This window comes from Lepisma saccharinum, chromosome 14 (assembly GCF_977018435.1).
Source record: "Lepisma saccharinum chromosome 14, izLepSacc3.1, whole genome shotgun sequence".
NCBI lineage: Eukaryota > Metazoa > Arthropoda > Insecta > Zygentoma > Lepismatidae > Lepisma > Lepisma saccharinum.
Window position 1 is genome coordinate 56,664,123 of NC_139242.1, and position 22,378 is coordinate 56,686,500.

At 38.9% G+C, this 22,378-nt stretch overlaps 2 protein-coding genes across 2 annotated transcripts in view; one reads left to right on the top strand and one right to left on the bottom strand.

Annotated features, from left to right (window-relative positions):
- Nucleotides 1-4,587, bottom strand: part of LOC145998545 (thrombin-like enzyme elegaxobin-1) — a 41,221-nt gene extending 36,634 nt beyond the window's left edge. The window contains exon 1 of the mRNA XM_083134968.1: nucleotides 4,485-4,587. Coding sequence (XP_082991094.1) covers nucleotides 4,485-4,492 — 8 coding nt within the window. The 5' untranslated portion in view covers nucleotides 4,493-4,587. The remainder of the gene's footprint in view (nucleotides 1-4,484) is intronic.
- Nucleotides 4,588-12,816: 8,229 nt separating this feature from the next.
- On the top strand, nucleotides 12,817-21,651 carry Trmt6 (tRNA methyltransferase 6 non-catalytic subunit). Its single transcript, XM_083134969.1, has 2 exons — nucleotides 12,817-12,873; nucleotides 20,047-21,651. The coding sequence occupies exon 2, from the start codon at nucleotides 20,238-20,240 to the stop codon at nucleotides 21,627-21,629; it is 1,392 nt and encodes a 463-aa protein (XP_082991095.1). The 5' UTR covers nucleotides 12,817-12,873; nucleotides 20,047-20,237; the 3' UTR covers nucleotides 21,630-21,651.
- Nucleotides 21,652-22,378: the final 727 nt, after the last annotated feature.

Here is a 22,378-nt window from a genome sequence, read left to right on the forward strand (position 1 = left end):
GCATACTGCTTTCGAAATGCATAACAGAACTGATCAAAACTCTTCCACTTCCTTTCATTTGCTATAAACCAGGATTTGGCCTTTCCTGTCATTAAGGAAGGCAAAATTTTCAACCTGTAAAATTCTGAAACTTGCATTATATCTAGATAGGTCTTTAAACTTTCGATGTATCGTTCGGCCGAGACTGAATTTATTTCTCCAGAAAACTTCTCTAAGGCTTTTATATCTGCCAGTCTAAAATTCTGACACTTGGATTTCCTAACTCTGTTGTTAGTCTCTTCTTCCGAAAGGTGATTGAAGAATTCTTGTGACTTCTTCACTTTCTTCGAGCGTCGGCTTCTATTCAACTCCGAACCTTCGTCGGACGTAGCACTAGAGGATGAGAGGTTACTTTTTTCAGTATATCTCCTCTTAGATAAACTAGCGATAGGAGTGGCCAAATTGGCCGAGTGAATCCTCTGACTTTGGTCTACTGAATTAGCACTCAAAGGTAGGCGTTCTAATTTCATGGCTAAAGAATCTATTTCACTAGAAGTTTTGTGAAATTGCCATTGTACTTCCTTTATTTCGTCTTCCATTTCCTTTCTTCTTTGCTGTTTTTCTTCCATCAAGCTCTTGGTAGTTTCAAGCCTTAAACTTTCAAATAAGCTTGTTAATTCAGTTTCTTTTGTCTTCCTCTGACTTTTTTCTTCATTTATTTCTTCCAATAAGGCTTTCTGGGTTGCTTCTATCTGATCGTTCACTTCTTGACTCGTCACATGTTTAAATTCTTCCATTTCGGCCCTCATTCCCTTTTGGCATTCTTCTACAGTTTTTTGTAACTCATTCTTATTGATCTTACACTCTAATCTTACTTCCTCTATTAATTCTCTCATCTTTTTACTATCTTCTTCTCTTTCTTTTCGTCTCTTCTCTTCATCTTCTTGTCTTTCTTTCCGTCTCTTCTCTTCATCTTCTCGTCTTTCTTTCCGTCTCTTCTCTTCATCTTCTTGTCTTTCTTTCCGTCTTTTCTCTTCATCTTCTTGTCTTTCTTTCTGTCTCTTCTCTTCATCTTCTTGTCTTTCTTTCTGTCTCTTCTCTTCATCTTCTTGTCTTTCTTTCTGTCCTTTCTCTTCATCTTCTTGTCTTTCTTTCTGTCTCTTCTCTTCATCTTTTTGTCTCCACGTTTTCAGTAAATCTATCATTTGGTTCGCAGATTCAGATTTGTTTTGACAACCTTGGCATTTAAAACTAGTTCTATCAACATCTTCATTCGTGGCATCCATATTCAAACAACTCAAGTGGAACAAACACTCGCATTCTTGACATTTGACTGTTCCTTCTTCGGACTTGGAGTCATCAGAGCAGCACTTGAAGGTCACCATGGTTAATTTTCTTTGTTCCCCCCTTAAATACCTTTTTGACATGACTAAATACAAATATTTGAGTTTTCACACTTTTAAAATGTAAGTCCTTTATCTTGAAGAATATTTTCAAACTAATGAAGTCTTTAAGTTATTGCTTCTTATAGGAATCTTCTACTCGTTGTTGGTCATATTCTTCGACTGGAGTGGTCAGGATTCTTCAGCTTCTACGGCGCAACTGCAACTTCGATTCTAACGAGGACCTCTTCCATAATAGTAGTCTGGCTGGATTCTTCAATTGTCGAGCCTCTACGTTGTATGCCCAGTATCCAACGTCGGTGGTTGAAGTTCTATACTGTCGTGGCCCTCACGATGGGCGCCAAAAAGGATCTGTTACGTTCCTAGTAACTTTCCTCACCCTTTACTCGTATAGCCGGGAGCATTGAAGCTCTAAGGGTCTACGATGAAACCTATCTTCAGGGTAGGTGCAGAACAAATCCTACCAACGTCGTGAAGTTTTAATGAAATGTTTATTTACTGCTTAAATACTTATAGCCAGTGGTTAGGTAATTCATAACTGGAACTTGGAGATCAATTGTTAATAGATAATTTCAAACTTACTGGAAAGGTCAAACTAGGGTGGCCCAAACCTAGGTTTTACAGAAGAGCGGCATACACCTATTCACTTCTTCCTAGACTTGGAGTTATCACCCGAGATTGCCAATTTAGGTTTTACAGAAGAGCGGCTTGCACCTATTCACTTCTTCCTAAATTGGAACTTATATCCCATTCGGCTAACCTAGGTTTTACAGAAGAGCGGTATACACCTATTCACTTCTTCCTAGATTAGACCGTTCCTCTTTGGCCAGTCTAGGTTTTACAGAAGAGCGGCTTGCACCTATTCACTTCTTCCTAGACTGACACCAGAACAGACCTCCTTACGGACCAAACTCCTTCGTATTTATACCCAAAATTCCAGCCTCGAACACCTGTCTTTAGGTAATTTCTTATTACAATACTCTAAATTACAACAGAAAGATATTTGAAAAATACATAGTTTGGCAATTAATAATTTACAAAGAAAGTTTACATATTCATTTGAATTAACAATGATTTCTTTAACGTTGATAAAATATTACATTTTGGAAATATACAAATTTAAATGTTCCGCCATTATTTAATTACAATTAGGTTAGTTCATCAAACATGGATAATCTTTGATTGGCAAATCTATATTTACATCATAATAAATGCCCGTTGTCTTAAGCGAGCTGTCTTCATTAGATAGTTACAGAAAGGTGAATACATTAGTTCAACAACGCCTTGATTGGCGCGTTCATGTTTGCGTCACAACATGTAGTATCACGGACATTAACAATGACTTGAGGTAACACTATATCAAATTTTCTTTTAACACGGAATCTCAAAGTTACAAAATAAGTAAGGTCGTAACACTGTTTATTTAACAAATCCAAGTAGCCCTAAGCATTTAAGGTTTCCTTTGATGGAAAATTGACTAACCAATCGTGTTCCACACAGCACGCCACACCATTAACTTACCAGCACTAACCATTCAGCTTTGATCTGTCGAAAATGGGTTATCAGATAAAAAGCATTGTGAAGGACTTTTCATTTAATGGAAGCGTCACACTGTAATTGTTCGCGACAACCATTCATAATGCCCAGCTCTTTGTGAATGTATCCGATTAAAATCGTGTGCAATGGCATGCGAACGTCTCTCCCTAGACATCACTTTGATCTCGATGCATTACCGATGCGCTAAACAAATTTTAAGGCATTTTTCTAACACCTCGAAAAGGAGGAAATTGGTACAAGAATTCAGTCATAACGTTTTACTGGTTAAAGATACGTCGAAAAAACCTTCACCATTGCATTTCTCGTGAAATTCTAGCCTGATTTGATATATCATATCACCCTCTTCCCATTTAAAATTCTGAAGTTGAATTCAAGATGGCGGACATCAAGATGGCCGCCGACCGTGCGGGTGGCATCAATGTGGTTCTCCCTTGGCCTGGCAACGATTGGTCATCACCATTTTCATGTTGCGCGCTGCAGTAGCCTTGTACCGGGGGTGTTAAGTGACTTTATGAGCCACTCTGTATTATTATATTATGCCTAATATGTTTGAAGTCTTAAATCCTCTATCCTTTATCAACAAGGTTCAGAGGCTTAACGATATATTTTAATGTTGGATTTAAACCCACTCTATGCTCATCATAGGCTAATTGAAACTGGACCTACAGTTTCAATTTGGATCCTAACAGCAGCCTCCAAAGGGGATCGAACCCGAGACCCCTTGGCAATTGTTTTCTTTGTTTATTCATTTTATTTCTCATCAGTTCGTTTAGTTTGCCGTGGCAATGGGAGGGATTATGATAATGACACAACAATAACCATATATCCCATCTCTGGAACCTTATTTTTCCAAAACAATACTCTAATCTCTAGAACATGGAAGTCAGCTTGGTTCCTGTTCGCAGTACTACGTTGTTTATGTTAAAAAGTGCAAGTGCAGGTTATAATTGATTATAATCAATTATTGATGATATACATATGTTTCTTCATTAATATTCGTCCTACAGGACTACTTCAGTTAGCCAACTTAATGTATAGGGTGTGTGTTACTGAGTTTATGTTTGCGTAGCGCAACTGTAAGTGTTGCAAACGTACCTCAAGTTCTCCAAAAATTAACTTTCCCCCCAATTTTCTAATTTTCTTCTTCTTCTTCTTCTATAAATTGGGCGTGATGGATCCCAAATGTACCTCGTTGGATTCTGTGTTCCATAAGCTTTCCAACGAGGTATCATTTGTGATTCTGGGATAATTAGTAGAGGGGCACAAAGGCCGCCAACATGAAGCTCTGCGATTTCATTCTATACTACCATATACTATACTATAACTGGCATTATTTCGAAATCTGATGGTGCAGGAGAAAACCCAAGTTCAGATTCGTCTTCAGCAGCTCGAAAACTAAAACAAACCCCTTCTTTCATGAAAAAAAAATGTTTAACTGTCGACCAGTGTTATCGGTTAGGTGAAGTTCCCCTGAAATTCGCCCCTCCCAACAACTTCTGGATCCGCACTGCGTCCAGAAGGACAACTTTTATCTTTGTTACCTACCTGAACATGGTCAAGTTTTTTTCCAAGTAATCCTTCCTCGTTTAGTAAAACTTCCGAATGCGTTACAGCGTGCACGAACAGAGAAAGTCTAGAATGCCGATCACTGCAGTCGCGCGTGTTAATAGCATCCGTTCTTTGAGAAAACAATGAACCATAACTGCATTTTAAAGCCTCGGTTAATGGAGACGCACACGTATTCAGTCCTTACATATAGCAGTTAACAAAGGAAAATATGCATTTTCTTGCCTTTATCGCGGTTCACATGAAAACTGTCAGTTTTTCGCGCCACTCTGATTTGATTTTTGTTACCCATTGTAATTTGTTCTACGCAAGATTTATTTTCTATTTCCAAGAAGAGATTGTCTTTTTACATTTATCTAGGGGTGTGCGGGATCCCGAAAAGTCGGGACCGGGAAGGAGAAAAACATTTCCCGCCCCGATCCCGACTTCGGGAAATGAATTACCGACTTTGCGGGATCCCGAACAGTCTGGAAATACCGAATGTTCATTTTTAAAAATTCGTTAATTCTCGACGATTTCTGCATTGTAAATGTCTGGAACTTATCGAAAATTGTTAGTTTTTGTACCAGAAATGCAAAAACAATCACTTAAAGTGAAAATGACGTGTAGAACTCGAGATTTCCTGAGCTTCGGGAAATTTTGAACATTTGCGAATTTTCCCCGTCCCGAATGTCAGGATTTAAAAAATGTCCCATCCCGTCCCGACCCAAAAGAGTCTGTCCCGCACACCCCTATTTATCTTCAAAGAATGAATTTCTCCCTTGTCGAAATAAAATAAACACCTGTAGAGTATCTGAATTTTTGTTATTTCTGCAACTTTTGGCTAATCGCGATGATGAGGATGGGTGATGACATTGATAAATGAAAACTTATGCCCCGGCCGGGATTCGAATCCGGTAAATTCGGTGGCGACATCGAAATTTGACCACTTAAAGCACTCTGCCGACGAGCCAAGGTGGCTGCCTGGGCACCTCCTAATATATCCTCAAAAAATCAAAATGTAGAAACTACCATTAAAATAAAGAAAATAATATTCGACTGGAGGGATAAAGATATGCCACATTTTTGCATGAATTTACTTCAAACAGTAAGGCAGCTTTCAAACTGAAGCGACAAGCGACATGTGGATTTTACATCGAAGCGACAAACGGCACTGAAGCATTCAATCTAAAGCAAACCGTTCATCACGCATGGCAAACAACAGCCAAAGGCAACACGATGGTTATGTTAGGTTAGGCACGGTATTGATAAAACAGCCCGGTCAAAGCGACACGCAAGTGACAGCGACAAGTGCAACTTGTTATGTCGTTTCGGTTCAGTATGTTTAGTTTATTTCTGACGGTTGGTTTCCAAGATACACTTGTCGCTTCAGTCTGAAAGATTCCTTTTGAACCGAATCAATGCGACAAAATGCACGTGTCACTTGGACTGAGCCGTTTTCTTTATCATGCATCGTGTCCTCTCGGCCTGTTGTCTTGCATGCAAGGTGAATGGTGTGCTTTAGGATAAAGGGGCCTGTTTTGAGGTATGAAATATCCGTGTCGTTTGAAAGCGAACCCTGAGTAATCAATGCAAACATTCGAACCTAAGCGACACGACAAGCTGCAAGTGTCACTCGGACTGGCACGTTTTCTCAATACCGTGCATGCTGTCACCTCGGTCCGTTGCTCGGTGGATGCTAGCGTGTGTCTCGTGTCACTTCGGTCTGAAATCTTCCTAAGGGATCTTTCAGTCCGAAGAAACACTGACAAGCGACACGACTGTGTTAAGCTGGGTGCCATTCCTTTCTTCGTTCCGTTAGTATCCACAGGTTTCTTCTCTCCTTGTCCTTCGGAAACCTTTGAATTGATACTTGACTCAATAAATCTGATCCCTATCGAACTATGCAACCATTATGATACACAGCTGTCACCAAGGGCGCCCGCATGGGGTGAGCCAGGGGGCACTTGCGTTCCCTCCCTGTGATATCTCGAAAAAGTTCATGTAATTCAAATATTTTATTACAAATAATATAGTTTTCTGTGAGTTACAGGCTGTAATTGCAGCAAGTAACTACCATGTCCAACAAAATTACGAGAGGACGTTTTCAAAAGACATTGGATTTCATTTGATTTGGTGTTTAAGTCCACTTTATGGACAGTAATGCTAATCGAGACTAGACCTACAGTTTAAAGTGGGATCCGAACCACTATGTGCTTCCACCGGGTATCGAACCCGGGACCCCTTGATTACAAGGCGACGACGCTACCAATTTTCAAAAGAGACACTGCTCCATTTCTTGGAGATACATTATGAACACTGGTAGCAATTTTATAATTCAGCCACTCGGTCAAGGGCGTATCCAGGGGGTGGGTTCAGGGGGTTCAGCATACTTTCCGATGAGACACTTGATGTGGTAGGTATAGAAAATTCTCTCTATGTGCAAGATTTTTGTATTCTGAAAATAACATAAACTAAAAGTTTTTTTTTTTTTTTAGTTTCACACTTGGTAGTGCTATATCAGCTGAAAATATGCCCGGTGACAGGCACGTATCCAGGAATTCTTTTAGGGGGGGATAGAACCTCACAATTGTATGTTTAAGTTAGTGGTGGCAATTGGGTTCCAAAACGAGTGGGGGGGTACAAAGAAAGTTTACTTTATCTTGGTAGACAAGGCTTAGCATTAAGAGGCCATAGTGATAACGGGGAGGCAAAAATATGGGGAGCAACTATCCCCTAAATCGTCGCCACTGTTTAAGGCTGTCATTTTAATCGGAAGGTGAAATTGGAACATTTTTTTACCAATTGACCCCTCTGTTTCCATGCACTAACATTGTGTGTCGGAACCATCTCAGTATGTGAGTATGTCCATTTCTTCTCATCAGGCATCTAAACATCTATGTACCAGAAGTGTTTTTACGAAGCTGTTACACATGCACGGGACAGCGCGAGATTCAAACTGTGGGCCGCGAACTGGGCATAGACAGTTCTCGAATATTTCTCTCTGATTCGAGCCTGAACACCACTAACGTGTCTTGTCCACCCATGTTTGCAACTCTTATAACAGCCGAAACCCACCAAATTGTTCATATTCAGGCCTAAGCACTCGCAAGTGTTCAAAAACTGTCTGTCAGAGCTTCCGCAGTCTTGTCATATTCGCGATTAAAATTATCCGATATGCCATGTGGTAAGATTTTCAGGAACCACTCCACGTAGGACACTTCACTGTGTTGAAGCCGTTCAAAGCATGGGGAACATGCGAAAAAGTAACGTCTACTGTTCAGTTTTTTGCTTTAAATCGTTTTGTGGGTCAGGACAAGTGAAAATCTTACATGTTTTTTCCATCCCGTGGAATCTAAAAATGAAATTTGTAAATAAATTAGGGAAAACAGAACTGATTGACAAGGTTGGCATAACTGAAATGCGGCAAGGAAATTACGAAGAATGTACGAGTTTGTTCACTCTATTTTCCGAAAGATGATTGATTTTATTACCATGAAAGTAAGTTTTAAATTGTTCTTTGTTCAACTTTTTTTATTCGAAAAGGATGTAGTATGTATGTAAATTGGAACAGCTGCAAGTCGATTAAGTGCGAAGATGAAAATAGTTTGAGAATTAATTAGCCTAATGTCTGTAATCGTAAAGGTAAGTCAGAAAAGGGAAATTGACATGCTAATGTTGCTGTTTCATGCAGTAAGTTAATTTTCAGTGAAGACTGAAGACTGAAGATAGCCTCAATGAAATTGTTGTTCTTATTATCCTGTGTTGTTATTAAACCAGCCTGCCTTTTTGGGGAAAAAATTGCAACGACATGTTTACATCTTTCTCCTGCCCAAGCTTTGTAATACAGGTGAATTGGTTTATTTTCAAATCATTTCTGAGAGCCCCAGTTACAACCGAGATGCAGATGAAACAGCGCTGCTTTGAAGAACCAGTGCGTATAATTACATTAGTTTCGTTTTCCGTGTTATTTTTGCCTATCATAATTAAATGCTTCGCTCTCAGCACAGCTTCGCCTTCGTTATAGTTCCTGGAGTTCACATAGCATTCGCAATATTTATAAATGTCGCGTAATTTAAACGTTTCTTCCATCCCAGCAATGACAACACGCTGTTATTACGTACTACTACTGAATGTAAACCAACATTTATTCTACATAGAGCGGCCATATTGGAGGCGACACTAGCGCTCAGGTGGTAATTTTAATCGCGAATATCGGCACGAAACAAAGGAAGTCTTCTAGAATACAGCTGGATCGCGAAACTAATGCACAGCGTAAACCCTTCCGTTCCCAACACATCTAATGTTTTGTCTCCCAATATGATCACATGCTTATTCATTTATATCCACTTATGTGCCCACTGCCCAAGGAGGGTTGGTTGGGTCATAACCCCATTTGACCCAGTATTCCTTAAAAAAGAGCGTCAAAAACAGGAAAAGATGGCAAAATGAGGACTGACCACCAAAAATAGTATGCGTAACCCCTCTCGTATTTCGGACACTTTTTTTAAAATCAACTCACCAGAAGTTTTTATCATTTCGTATTGGAGACTGAAGTAAGATGCGTTATTTCTGCAGGTTTGGATATTAAATATCCTTTAGGGTGCTGTCGCCTGCCTTCGCACCTAACCTTAGCAAATCCCTAATGTTCCATCCTTGCAACTAATCTTCAAGACTTAGGAAGATTTCAGACTGAACGGACACGCGATACTTGTTGTTTGGACTGAGCCAACCAACAGCAACGTTTCACACGGTAGCGACACAAATGGCCGCGCAAACCTACTTTTGACTTGTGAAATCCTCAGGCGACAGGTGAAATCTCCCTTAGTAGGCCACTGTCATCGTCACCTAGAAGTGGTAGCTCTTGTTGACCACAAAAGAAAAAATTCTCCTCAACCAGTGGGAATGCTCCTCAGTTTCCTTCTTTCTTCTTTATTATCTGTGCTTGTTCACTATACAGGCAACATCTTACGATCTGACATATTATACACAGGACATGTACTATGTAGATATTTTAACGAAAAATCAGTCGAAGTCAAGGGTGGCTCGGTGGCTCATAGACACTGACTGCTCACTATTTGACTGTATGAACTGAAGTCTCAATAACCGATTCTGTTAGCCGCGTATTTATATGCTCATTATATTGTAGAATGTTCCGCAGATAAAACGATTCGTAAATATTGCCAGTGGTTCGACTTCTTCTCTTATTCAAGAACGTTCCCTCTCGTGCTTTCCAGAGATTAAAAATTACAACGAATCGCCCTACGTGTGGCGCTATCTTTGTTGTGCAGCTTTCAAATGCTGACAAGTCTCTACATAGTGCTCAAGTTCGCTGCGACAACACCGAAAGCGCAAGAAAAGTGTACATGCCGTATTATCAACAACAGGGTTACAGAACATTCTCCGTTTTGCCTCGATAATTATTTTTGTCCTTAAATTATTCAAATTATTCAAGTAGCCAAAACCCTAATTTTATCTAGTGTAAACTGAAAAATTTCCTGATGGTGGGAGTGCTCGAACCACCTCATCCCCACCTTGGACACGCCTATTAACAATAACAGGGTTATAGAACATTCTCCGTCATTTCTAGATAATTATTTATCTCCTTAGATTATCGTCACATTATTCAAGAAGCCAAAATCCTAAATTTATCTAGTGTAAACAGAAAAAAATCCTGAAAAGGGGGGGCTCGAGCCCCTGATTTCAACATTGGATATGTGCTAATAACAATAAAAGGGATTTCCCATTTTGCCTCGATAATTACTTCTCTCCTTAAATTATATTGTCACATTATTCAAGAAGCAAAAAACCTAATTTCATCTAGTGTAAACTGAAAAATTTATTGGAGGGAGGGCTCGATCCCCCCGTACCCCACCTTGGATAAGTGCTATTATCAATAAGAGGGTTACAGAACATTCTTCGTCTTGCCTCGATAATTATTTATCTCTTTAAATTGAGGACTAAAAGTGGTAAACGTTTTAAGTGACAAAAGCGAAAGTTTTGGGAAATCGCATCGTTCAGCCACAGCACATCAACCCGTACGAACGTTCACACTAGTGCCTTTTTACACGCCCTTTGAACTACTTAGAGGGCTACCAGCCACATTTCACGTTTACCACATTGTAAAGCATGGCACATTTCAGAGTTTAACGTGGAAAACGGTGTTTGAATTCTTGTGGCACTTACAGCGCTTACCAATTTTAGTCTTCAATTATCGTCACATTATTTTATTTCACGCCAAAAGAAACCACAAACCTAATTTTATCTAGTGTAAACCGAAAACCTTTGGGAAGGCTCGAGCCCCCTAAGTCCTCCCTTTGGATACGTGCCTGCCCGGTGAGTTCGTCTTCTTTTTAGAAATAATACATGCAGAGGTGAAATACTAAAAACAAATCTATTGCATTATGTACCAGACAGTAAAAGCAAACTATTGTCAGTGTGTGAAACTCGATTTCTAGAAAACATGATTCACTTCATGTTTTTGTTAAATTTCTCCAACCTTGTCAGTTAAGTGGAGCTGTCCGAGTGAAGTATCCCAAGCAGTCTTGTTCATTCCCAATACATAGGTTCTGATTCTGACTGGCAAGAAATTGGGTATAATTTAACAATACAGGGAATTTCTCCAATTTGTTTGAAATTTCGGATACTTACTAATTTGGGTCTCCTAATCACGAATCTGCACTTAAAATTTGGCGCTCACGTATAGAAATTCCTGAATTATGGCTAGCCCCACGGACCATTGGCGCTAGCCCCACGAACCATTGGCGCGTGGTTAGGTTAGGAAACATAGTTAAAACATTTTAGGGTCGTAGTATAGATCCACCAACTTATTTGAAACCCTGGCCAGAAACAAGTGGCGCTAGTGTCGAATGTTTAGGAGTGGAGCTCGGGAACTCTGGGGCAAGGGAAGGGATGGCAGAAACACGTGTTTTCCCCCTGTGTTGCCAAATCTGGAAGTGGGCGTGTGCCGTGAAAGGTTTGCAAGTAAACAAATATGCAGGCCGAATATTAAGTTTCGTTTCTAGACGTGGTAATTCAAATAACATAGCATAAGAGAGAGGAGGGAGGGGGACACTAAAGTTAAAAACGCCTGCTGTCTCGCAGAAGGATATCAACAATTTAAACACACAAGATTAATATTCTAAATTATGTAAACTATAAAAAAAAATTAAAAAGCATGAATCCAAGTTTCATCAATGTAAACAACAGGCCTCCCTTCGTTGCGGAATCTGTTGATCGCACGAAGATATCTTGCTCTCCAAACCACAATGTTGCTTCGTTCAACCAGAGCTAAGCGAGAGTTTCTACATTTTTTAAATTTAAAGCCTATTTGTTTCATAATTTTCCGTAATGTTTCTCGCCCCCCCTTATAATTAATTTCTTCCTTAGCAATAGCTAAAAGTTTCAATATTGTAGGAACTTCTCTTTTCACTACGTACATTTCATGGACAATTTCTGGTCAGGGGTTTGTAAATCTTTTTTCTCTCTTTTCAGTTTTTTAAGCAATGACTCCGACCGTCCCGTTAGATATACTGCTCTCTTTAGGGGTTGATCGCGAGGATAATTCCACCCGTCTCTTTTCTCTTCTTCACACTTCTCAATGATTCATAGTAGCAAATTTCGCTCACTGCTGTGCACAACTTTCGACACTTTACACTTACTCAAAAACACGTCTACGCACATCAACAACACTCCTCGAATTCTTGAAGAGAGTAAAATTAGCAACACTGTGTCAGCGGAAGTAGGAAGGTCCTTGCCTGACCAGCGCCAGAGAAAACACCGGGGGGTGAAAGAAGGGGTGGGGGAGGACGGTTAGTTCGCATATTTTCCGAGGTTTCAGAAAGCTTGGTGGATCTATAATATCAGGAATATATATATTTCGTTCTCTAAGTATTCGAAACGGAAAATCTTGCGATAAATAATGAGCAATTGTGCATTGTCGGTTGCGATGACTGACCCTCTCATTTTGCAAGTTTGACACGTGAGCGCCAAATTTTAACTTCAGATTCGTGATTAGGAGCCCTAATTTAGTGATTACGCCAAATTTCAAACAAAATGGAAAAATTCCCGGTATTGTAAAATCGCTCCAGAAATTGTTACAAGAATGCCATTTCTAGAATTACAAATATTTTCGTCATACGTAATAAGCGCAAGGCTTGTGCTCATGGCTCTCGCCCTTACGTGACAGTTCTGACGTCATCTGAGTGACCAACAGCCACGAGGAGATCTATTTCAGAGGAATAAACTGTGCCTCCACCCGAGCAAGAAATCATAATAATCTGTGTTTGTCTGTAGTAGTCTGTGGCAAGGATAATTCACAGTCGTGTTTGAAGCATGATATCATTGATATGTATTGACGATTTAATACGTTTGCTAAATTAAATAGAAAGTAAGTAGAACATTCGTAATGAGATGTAGTAGTGAAATAATATTAGTAGCTAATAGTAATATTACATTGAAAGTGATAAGTCATGGGCTTGACTTCAGAATTTGAGACATAAACAGTGGCTGATTCCGATTTTTAGTTTTATTACATAAACAATTTGAGCATAAAAAATTATATTTCTATGTTAGTAGTAAGTGTAGCGTTTTGACATTGTACTGATTCAATATCAAACATTTTAGAGAATCTGTGGGGAAAAAAATATAGTATCTACTACATCAGGAGCATCAACTTTTCAAAAACATTGAATGGTCTCAAAAGCTTGAGTTATAAATTCACTAAAAAATCTCATACATTCTCCCCCTCCACGTATCATGATATTAAGTCATTAAAAAATTTTGATCTCCGGGAAAAGGCAGGACAGGTTTGTTCTCTTAGCATTAAAATAAAGTCCCTAACTGCTTTCTACTACGATTTACTTTACATTAATTCACTATTAGTCTACGATACTTAGTCGCTTGTCAACGGAAAATACATTGTGCAGGGGAAGCGTGCATGCTTGCGTTAGGTAATTTTTAAGTTGTTTCTTTCAACATAACTTTTTTTTTCGAAATCCAAACTGTGCTAATTTCTTTAAGGAAGGTTCAAATTCTGTGTGACATTGATTGCCAAAATTCTACAATAACTAGTCTTCCTGCTACGAGAATTTGAAAAAAATCATAAAACAATCTGAACTGTTACCGTATATGGGGCTGTTTACACCAACAAAAGTAATTACGTGAATCATACAATAACATTGTATTTTATGATATTTTATTATAATCATTGGCAGTGTTGCTGAAGTTAGTGCTAAGAAGTTAATTTAATTAAAAGTGGGTGCAACTACTACTGTCACCAGTTAGTGATATTAGCAGAAAGTGCTGAAGACCAGAAATTACATGATCAGGTGTTGGGAACTAATTGATTTTAATTTCTAACAGCCCTAAACCTGGCCCGCCTAACCTAACAACGAAAGCATTTAGGAACATAATACCCCTTTATACTCACACCATGTGACATATTAGCAGCAGCAGTCCTTTGTACTTACACCATGCGACATATTAGCAGCAGCAGTCCATATGGGAACACCTTGCAGCATATTTCCAACTCAGAAAAAAAAGTACTTGTCGCCTGCATGAAAATAAATGCATGCTAACATAAGCTCCATACACATCAACAACTAAAGAAAGCACACATCCATGTAGCATGCCAGACCAGGTTGTAGATCATGCACATGCACAGTTTAAAAACTGGTAAAAATAGCTCAAATGCTAGCTTTACCACCTGGTGAAGATAGTTACTCTGATAACAATTATAATAATACAAATTATTGGGTGGGCTCAGGCCCCAAGGAACCTTATAAGTTGGTGTCACCATGCTACAGTAACTACACCCAGTTTTTAAGAGAGTAAATTATTTCCTTCCGATTTTCACCTTCAACTGCTAATCGTATTTTATTTCAAATTGTAATGCTCAGTATATAGGACATGTCCAGGAAAGAATAGAATGTGAGGTTTTGTAGCACTAGGGGTTGGATAAATATGCACTAAAAAAAGACAAGATATAACTTGAGATGACCAGACCCCTCTCCGATTTTCTTCATATTTGACATACTAATTGAGGCCTGCTAATGACGAATCTGAAGTTAAAATTTGTCTATATTTCATTGTATGAAATCATGCCTGCCTCCATATTTCCGGTGAACAGGTCAGATCCTGTGTTGAAAACATGTCAGGTAAGAATTGTGCATATGGTCTTTCCTGAAGTAATTGAAGATATGATTATCATGATAATATGAGGAAAGTGTATGTGTAAAATATCACAAATTTTGGTACTAATCTGATATTACCCAGACAGATTTCTTCTTTTTACAGAAGAAACTACTTACGGTAATAAGTTCCTGTAGCATTGTCTAACATCTGGAAGGTGTTTTGTGTGATGTGGGAATGTTTCATAGCGGAAATTCAACCAGACACATAGCCCCATGAACCACGTTTAGGTTACAATAGTTAAAAATTGGTTTCGAAAAAAATATGTGTAGCCCCCCCCCCCACACACACACACCATTCTCATATAGCCCCACAAACCATTTGCGGAAACGTACAATAGTTAAAAATTGGTTTCGAAAAAAATATGTGTAGCCCCCCCCCACACACACACACACCATTCTCATATAGCCCCACAAACCATTTGCGGAAACGTACAATAGTTAAAAATTGGTTTCGAAAAAAATATGTGTAGCCCCCCCCCACACACACACACACCATTCTCATATAGCCCCACAAACCATTTGCGGAAACGTACAATAGTTAAAAGTTGGTTTCGAAAAAAATATGTGTAGCCCCCCCCCCCCCCCACACACACACACACCATTCTCATATAGCCCCACAAACCATTTGCGGAAACGTACGATAGTTAAAAATTGGTTTCGAAAAAAATATGTGTAGCCCCCCCCCCCCCACACACACACACCATTCTCATATAGCCCCACAAACCATTTGCAAAAACGTACGTTCTTCAGTTACAAAAACACTTTTTTTTAAAAACAAAAATTGCAATTACTTTCATCAACAAATAGTGAATGCACCTTCAAGAATGTTCCGCGAAGCAGATGGGTAAGTACGAATGTCAAAAATTCACAAAACGAAAAAGTTATAGGTGTCCGGGGACTATCAGATTTTTACCCAAATTTTTTCACTATCAATACTTCCCATAAACTTTCCTTAACATGCAAGATTATGTTTCCAGACTTCATGTGTATTTCTTCCCAAAAGTTTAGTGTATGATAACATGAAGTTGAATATCATCCATTAAATGTTATGGTCTGTATCAATCCTCTATATCCTCATCAATACCCTTGAGCAAGATGACTTGCCCTAATTACAAGAGTTGAAGGAAGTCTTGTCTATAGATTCATATTTTCTGCATGGTTGGGTAATATAATTTCACAACATAGATAGTGAAAATAATTGCATTTCCATTGTTTGTATTCTACGAATAAAGACTGTTTACAATTAGCAGAGAATGGTGTTTGGTTTGGTGGGGCTTACTTTTGGCTTGGTCTCAAATTACATGGCCATCATCCACCACAGTTCGTAACTGCTCAACATCAATAAAAATACCATCAATTTCTTGCAATAAATGCAAAAGAACTGAATAAAAATATAATACAGGGAGGTTATTTCAGTCGTTTACCGTGACAACGCCGGCCGCTTATTGGCCACTTCATGCAACAGGTCCCGGCAAATTGCGTTACAGGAAGTCCGTAACAGAAACAGCTTGTTTTGTAATGTTTGCACTTTTCACAATTACAGTTGCAGTTACAATTGAAATAAGCACGTACCTTGTCGCAAGGATGCTGCAAAAGGTGCCCTCCCAAATACAAATATTTCTAGCACCTTATTTCTGACATCTAATCTTGGATTAGACATTGCTACTTTATCCTCAGTTGTCGGCAGTGATGCCTACCGTAGGGACACGTCCCTACGCATAGGGACTTTTCACTATATTTCCCCTGCGTAGGGACAGATTTGCCAAATGAGGGAAAACATAGGGACTTTTTTCAATCTTGGAAAATAACATTTTATTGTGCAAAGGTGCAAAGCTTAGTCGCCAGTCAGTCGCACTTTCATCGTTCTCGGTTTGGAATTAGTTTATCTGGATACTTTAGCGAGGAGGAGAAAAAAGAACTAACTATCAAATCTCCATCAGAATTTTGGAACATGTTATCGGTTATCAAGAACTTTCAAGGCAAGTTCTTTTTTGAAAACATATGCACTCTCGCGCAAATAGTGCTAACATTGCCACATTCTAACGTGGAAACGTAAAGAATATTTTCAATGTTAAGTGATACAAAAACAAAAAAGAGAAATAGAATGGGACCAGAATTGTTAAAGACTGCAGGAAATACAGCATCACCAACCAACATCTATCTCTTCACAGCAGCAGCGGCATGTATGACTTCAAATAACATAATCAACAGTAAATGACTCAACGTTATTCATTAGGGGTGTGGGGATCCCAAAAAGTCGGGACCGGGATCGGGAAAAAAATTTCCCGTCCTGATCCCAATTTCGGGAAATGACTTCCTGACTTTTCAGGATCCTGAGCATTTGGGAAATACCGAATGGTCACTTTAAAAAGTCGTTACTTCTCGACATTTTCTGCATTGTATGTTTCTGGAACTTATCGGAAATTTTAAGTTTTTATTCTACAAATGCAAAAACAAACACTTAAAGTGAAAATGATGTGTAGAATTCGAGATTTCCAGGGCTTCGGAAATTTCCCATCCCAAAAGTCGGGAAATTGCAAATTTTTCCCATCCCGAATTTCGGAATTTAAAAAATTCCCAACCCGTCCGGATCCAAAAAATTCTGTCCTGCACACCCGTATTATTCATTAAGGCAAAAATTTACAATGCCGGACCATTCTGTAATTTCTATGCTACGTCTTATACTCACGAAATAGTTAGTCGTGATGATTTATCTCAAGTTAACATGTTGGGGTGAGGTGAAAAAAATGTTCATTAACGTGTAGAAGTTGTAAAATAAGCTTTTCAATTCTCGCAATTATTCTTCGTATACAAGTATGGTAGCCATATTTGTTGATATGAACAATTGACGTTTCCAATCGTTGCCACACTGTTGAATTCATACTTGGAGAGCATGGATCGCGTAAGAATGGCGGAAGAGAACAGTAAAAATGTTGTTAATGTTGTATAGATTTTTAGGTGGAGTGTGCAGGAGGATTGCCATGGGCTAATTAATAAACTTATAGATTTCGGTATATTGCCCAAAGAAAGTGACAGTGACAATTACGATGTAGAAGAATATGTGGACTGATTTGATTAAAGGCAAGTTTGGCAACAGTGCATCGATCGTAAAATTGCAGGATACGAAAATTGCATCTTCGATGATGAACGTTTGCCGTTAAGGTGCTACGAAAATAAGATTTTTTACCGGTTCGTAATCACAATTAGCGCAAAACTATTCACGGATAGCCCCACTGACCATTCTCGGTAAGGTTAGGTTATGTTAGGTTAGGCAAGGCAAACATAGTTAATATTTGGGGTCGAAAAACCCACAAACCATTGACGGATAGCCCCACGAACCATTCACGGTTAGGTTAGGTTAGGTTACGATAGGCAAACATAGTTAAAATTTGGGGCTCTTTTTTAAGTATTGGAAACATAAAATCTTCCAGTAAATGATGAGCAATCACTCAATTTAACTTATTTTACAATTTCTACACGTGACCCCCAAATTTGAACTTCAAATTCGTGATTAGGAGGCCTCAATTAGTGACTATGCGAAATATTACAAAAATCGGTGAGGGTTCCTGTATTGTAAATTCGCTCCTTCATTAATTGTGGAAGCACCGTACAGAAAGATTTGATAAGTAAATGTGTATATTTTATCTTCTGTTTTGCACGCTCATGAGGTAGTGTTTTTTTTTTTTTTTTTTTTTTTTTTTTTTTTTTTTTTTTTTTTTTTTTTTTTTTGTCGCTTTACTTGGCGTAGGGACATTTGGTCAGTTGTAGGGAGATTTTGACTACGTCTTTAGGTACATTGCTGGAAAACGGTTAGCAACACTGTTGGCTACCAGACGTACTGAGTCTACGCTATGTTCTCTTCTGTTTGCGTTTATCAGTACGCATGTTGTTTATGCTGTATTACTGAGTTTATGTGCTATTCAGTGTTAGTGCTTTATTGTGTGTTAATTGTTATTCATTCATTAGTTATGCCGCTAAACAAATACAGTCTTGAACAAAGAGTTTTTATATAAGATAATTACGTGAAAACTAACTCTTGCAGAGAAGTGGTCAGGCAATTACGAGAGACAGGATCTCTTGAACCTAAGAAACGTGTTGTATTGCTGTTGAAGGAGGTCATTTTCAACATCTCTTATAACACAGGATGTTAGTGATCATTATTATTACTTTTAAATATCATTTTATGCTTTCGGTTTGCTTTATGCGCCGGGATGCTGTCTTCTCTTTCTGTCAACTGAGGATAAAGTAGCGATGTCTAATCTAAGATTACATGTCAGAAATAAGGTGCTAGAAATATTTGTATTTGGGAGGACACCTCTTCCAGCATCCTTGCGACAAGGTACGTGCTTATTTCAAGTGCAATTGTAACTGTAATTGTGAAAAGTGGAAATGTTACAAAACAAGCAGTTTCTGTTACGGACTTCCTGTAACGCAATTTGCCGGGACCTGTTGCATGAAGGGCCACTAAGGGGCCGGCACTGTTGCGGTAAACGACTGAAATAACCTCCCGTTAGATACATACAGCAACTTGCCTTACATCACAGGATGCTGATTCAGCAACACTGGGCAAGATTAAACTCAATTCATGTGCACAGCACCACACAGCACTGTATACTTTTCCATGGTGGAGCATACAGGGTTGAGAAATCCCTGAAAACCTAGCCAAAACGTAAAATATAAATTCGTAGAGGAATGTTATTATACATAGGATATGTAAGGGCAAAACAAATGATAATCAAATAATTTAGGACACAAATAATCACAATCCCTCTTGTTTGGATACCAGCATGCAAAGTGCTCAGGTTTTTTTTTTATGCAATGCAGAAATGCAATGAATGAACTAGTACCTTCCTGTGGTAAAAACAAATTTCTGAAACATCAGAATAAAACTACAACACTAGTTAGAAGTCTGTTTAAAAAAAAAAGAATAGGAATTGTCCAGGTTTTCGGGAATATTTATGATATGGGAGAAGAGAGCTTTCATACAGATATTCGGCTCCAAATTTAGTCTATTACAAATTTTGAATGAGTATTTTATGAACATATGAATAAAGATACGTATGTCAGTGACAAAATCTGCCTTATTTCCCTGTTGAGTGTTAAAAGAGATATAAAGTCTACTCGACACACCTGCAGCAATTATGTTGTCATGTGGGTATCCTCGACATTTCTCTTCTGAGCTGATCTTTTACCCTTTCAAGTTGTTCATGTACTCCTAGAGGTATGCGTACCACAGTTTGAGAACCACTGATTTATGCTTTTGCCAACAGTATTCATGCCCTTAAGAAAATCTCCATGTGCATTATTAAGTGTTGTGGTTTAGGAAAAGAACTACATTGTATTGATTCAAATTTATTTTTATTATGCAGGTAATGACCACAGTTAGCACACTTCAAGAGACTTTCCTTTCCACCATGGATGCTAATTTGCTTTTGGATCCAGTGTTGGTTTGATATCCTGCTATCATCTCGCATGAACTTTATCCAGGACATTTGCTGTTACATTTTGTGTGAGGCAAGAAGACATTTGTGTTCAGATTTTTATTGGTCCTCAGTTCATAATGTCAGGAATGGGTGACAAGAGTGATGTTGTACAAGATGGCAGTTACGTTGTCATACAGCGCCAAAATTACATGAAACTTCATAAAGTGAATTCCAAGCATGCAGTGATGCTTGGGAAAGATCAAGTTTTGTTGGATGCTATAATAGGGAAACCCTCATGGACTGCATTCAAGATGGAACCAAAAAACAATTCTAAAAGGACTTACGTGTTGAAAGAGTGTAGTAACATCGAGTATCTGTCAGAGCAGTTGGCAAGTGAAGGTAACAGTGGTGTGGACAACAGAAACATTTTCGATGATGGAAAATCTCAGCTGCTTTCGACGGAAGAAATAGTAGGTTTTAGGGAAAGTGGGATGTCAGGACAGGAAATTGTTGGACAATTAATCGAGAACAGTATGACCTTCAAGAACAAAACAGAGTATGCCCAGCACAAGTACCTGAAGAAGAAGGAGAAGAAGTACTTCCAGTATGTGATTGTCCGCAAACCAAGTGTGAGGTTGATATCAGAAATATATTTTAAGCAGGACCCTGGTAAAGTAATGAACTTACGCATGGATTCGCTATCTCAGTTGCTGTCATTGTGTAATATTCATAGTGGAGGTAACTTCATTGTGTACGAGAGTGGATGCCACGGATTGGCTGTGGCTGCAGTATTGGATGCTGTTGGAACTCATGGAAGGGTCATCCATATTCACCCAGCGAACATTCCGCAGAAACAGGCAGTGTTGGCCATGAATTTCTCAGAACAGCAACGTGACAGGTTGTGCAGTGTTAATGTTTATGGGCTTATAAGGGTGCTTAAAGGGGAAACAGCGGATGCACCTGTTTCGGAGAATCAACAACATGATAGTGATGCTGAAGGTGCAGAGATGGAGAATGTGAACGCTTCTGAAAAGAAGGCTAGTGGCAAGGGTGTTGACTCACTCCTGAGTGAGGAATCTGAAGAAACAAACATCACCATCGGCATGAAGAGGAAGCATCCTGATAGTCCTGAAAATGAAGATGTGAAGAGACCAAGGTGGGAGAAGGAGCTGGAGGAAGCTGTTTCATGCCTATCTACGACAAAAGCTGATGGCTTGCTTATTGTTTCACGTGAGCATCCTGCAAACATCTTACTGGAATTCCTGCCTTACATAGCTCCATCTCGCCCATTTGCAGTGTATTGTAGCGTACGGGAACCTCTCCTAGATCTGTATCTTACATTAAAAGGTCAAGGGAATGTGGTGGGTATGAGAATTACAGAAACGTGGCTGCGTAACTATCAAGTCCTTCCCAGCCGGACTCATCCTGATGTAAGTATGAGTGGAGGTGGTGGGTATATTCTATCAGGTATTCTGGTAGAGAATGGAAGAGGGAAATGTATGAGGGAAGAAAATTATGACTGTAGGTAATGAATACTTCCCTGTAAATAAAGTCAGATTTTTCAGAAATATTTCATAATTTATTGGTACCCTTTTTTCATAACGTCATGTCACATAATATTAATGAATACAATTCAAAATATTATATTCATACTCGGACTATTTTGTGGTACAATTTTTTAATTTTGTTTTCTTTTTGACTTGCACTTACCCTTTTACTACATTTCTTGCAATATCTTTTTACATGCACTGATTGCTGGCTTCCACAACTAAAAAGACAGTCATAATCCTAAATGCATAACTGTTTAAAATAAATATTTAACAATTTTCGTAAACCATCAAGAATTAATAAGCCGCGGTGGTCTAGTTGGTAGGGCATGTGACTGCTAGGTGGGAAGGTTTAAATTTTTCCAGCCTTCTCCCCACAGAAAGCGGCTCCAGACCTCACTCAGTCTCAAATCAATAGGTACCTGAGGCCAACCCTTGTGGTAAAGGTGGCCAGAGTGTGGTGCTGGTCACATCACCATAAAAATGGCACTGTACTATATGCACGGGAACTTTACTTTTTACTTCTTACATCAAGAATTAATGCAAATTGTGGTGTACTTACCAATAGCAGTAAACCACAGAGTATCTAGTGAATTAAGCTGAATCTGTTGAACTTCAGCGCAGATATTTCCGTAAGTTGGTTTTACAAGGAGTAACGACACGTGCTAACAGTTAATTAACACTTTAATCAACGCGACCGACCGCGATGCGATGTACAAGACAACCTTGTT

What these genes read in the sequence shown, in the direction of transcription:
- Trmt6 (XM_083134969.1), top strand. Translation starts at nt 20,238, where the DNA reads ATGTCAGGAATGGGTGACAAGAGTGATGTTGTACAAGATGGCAGTTAC.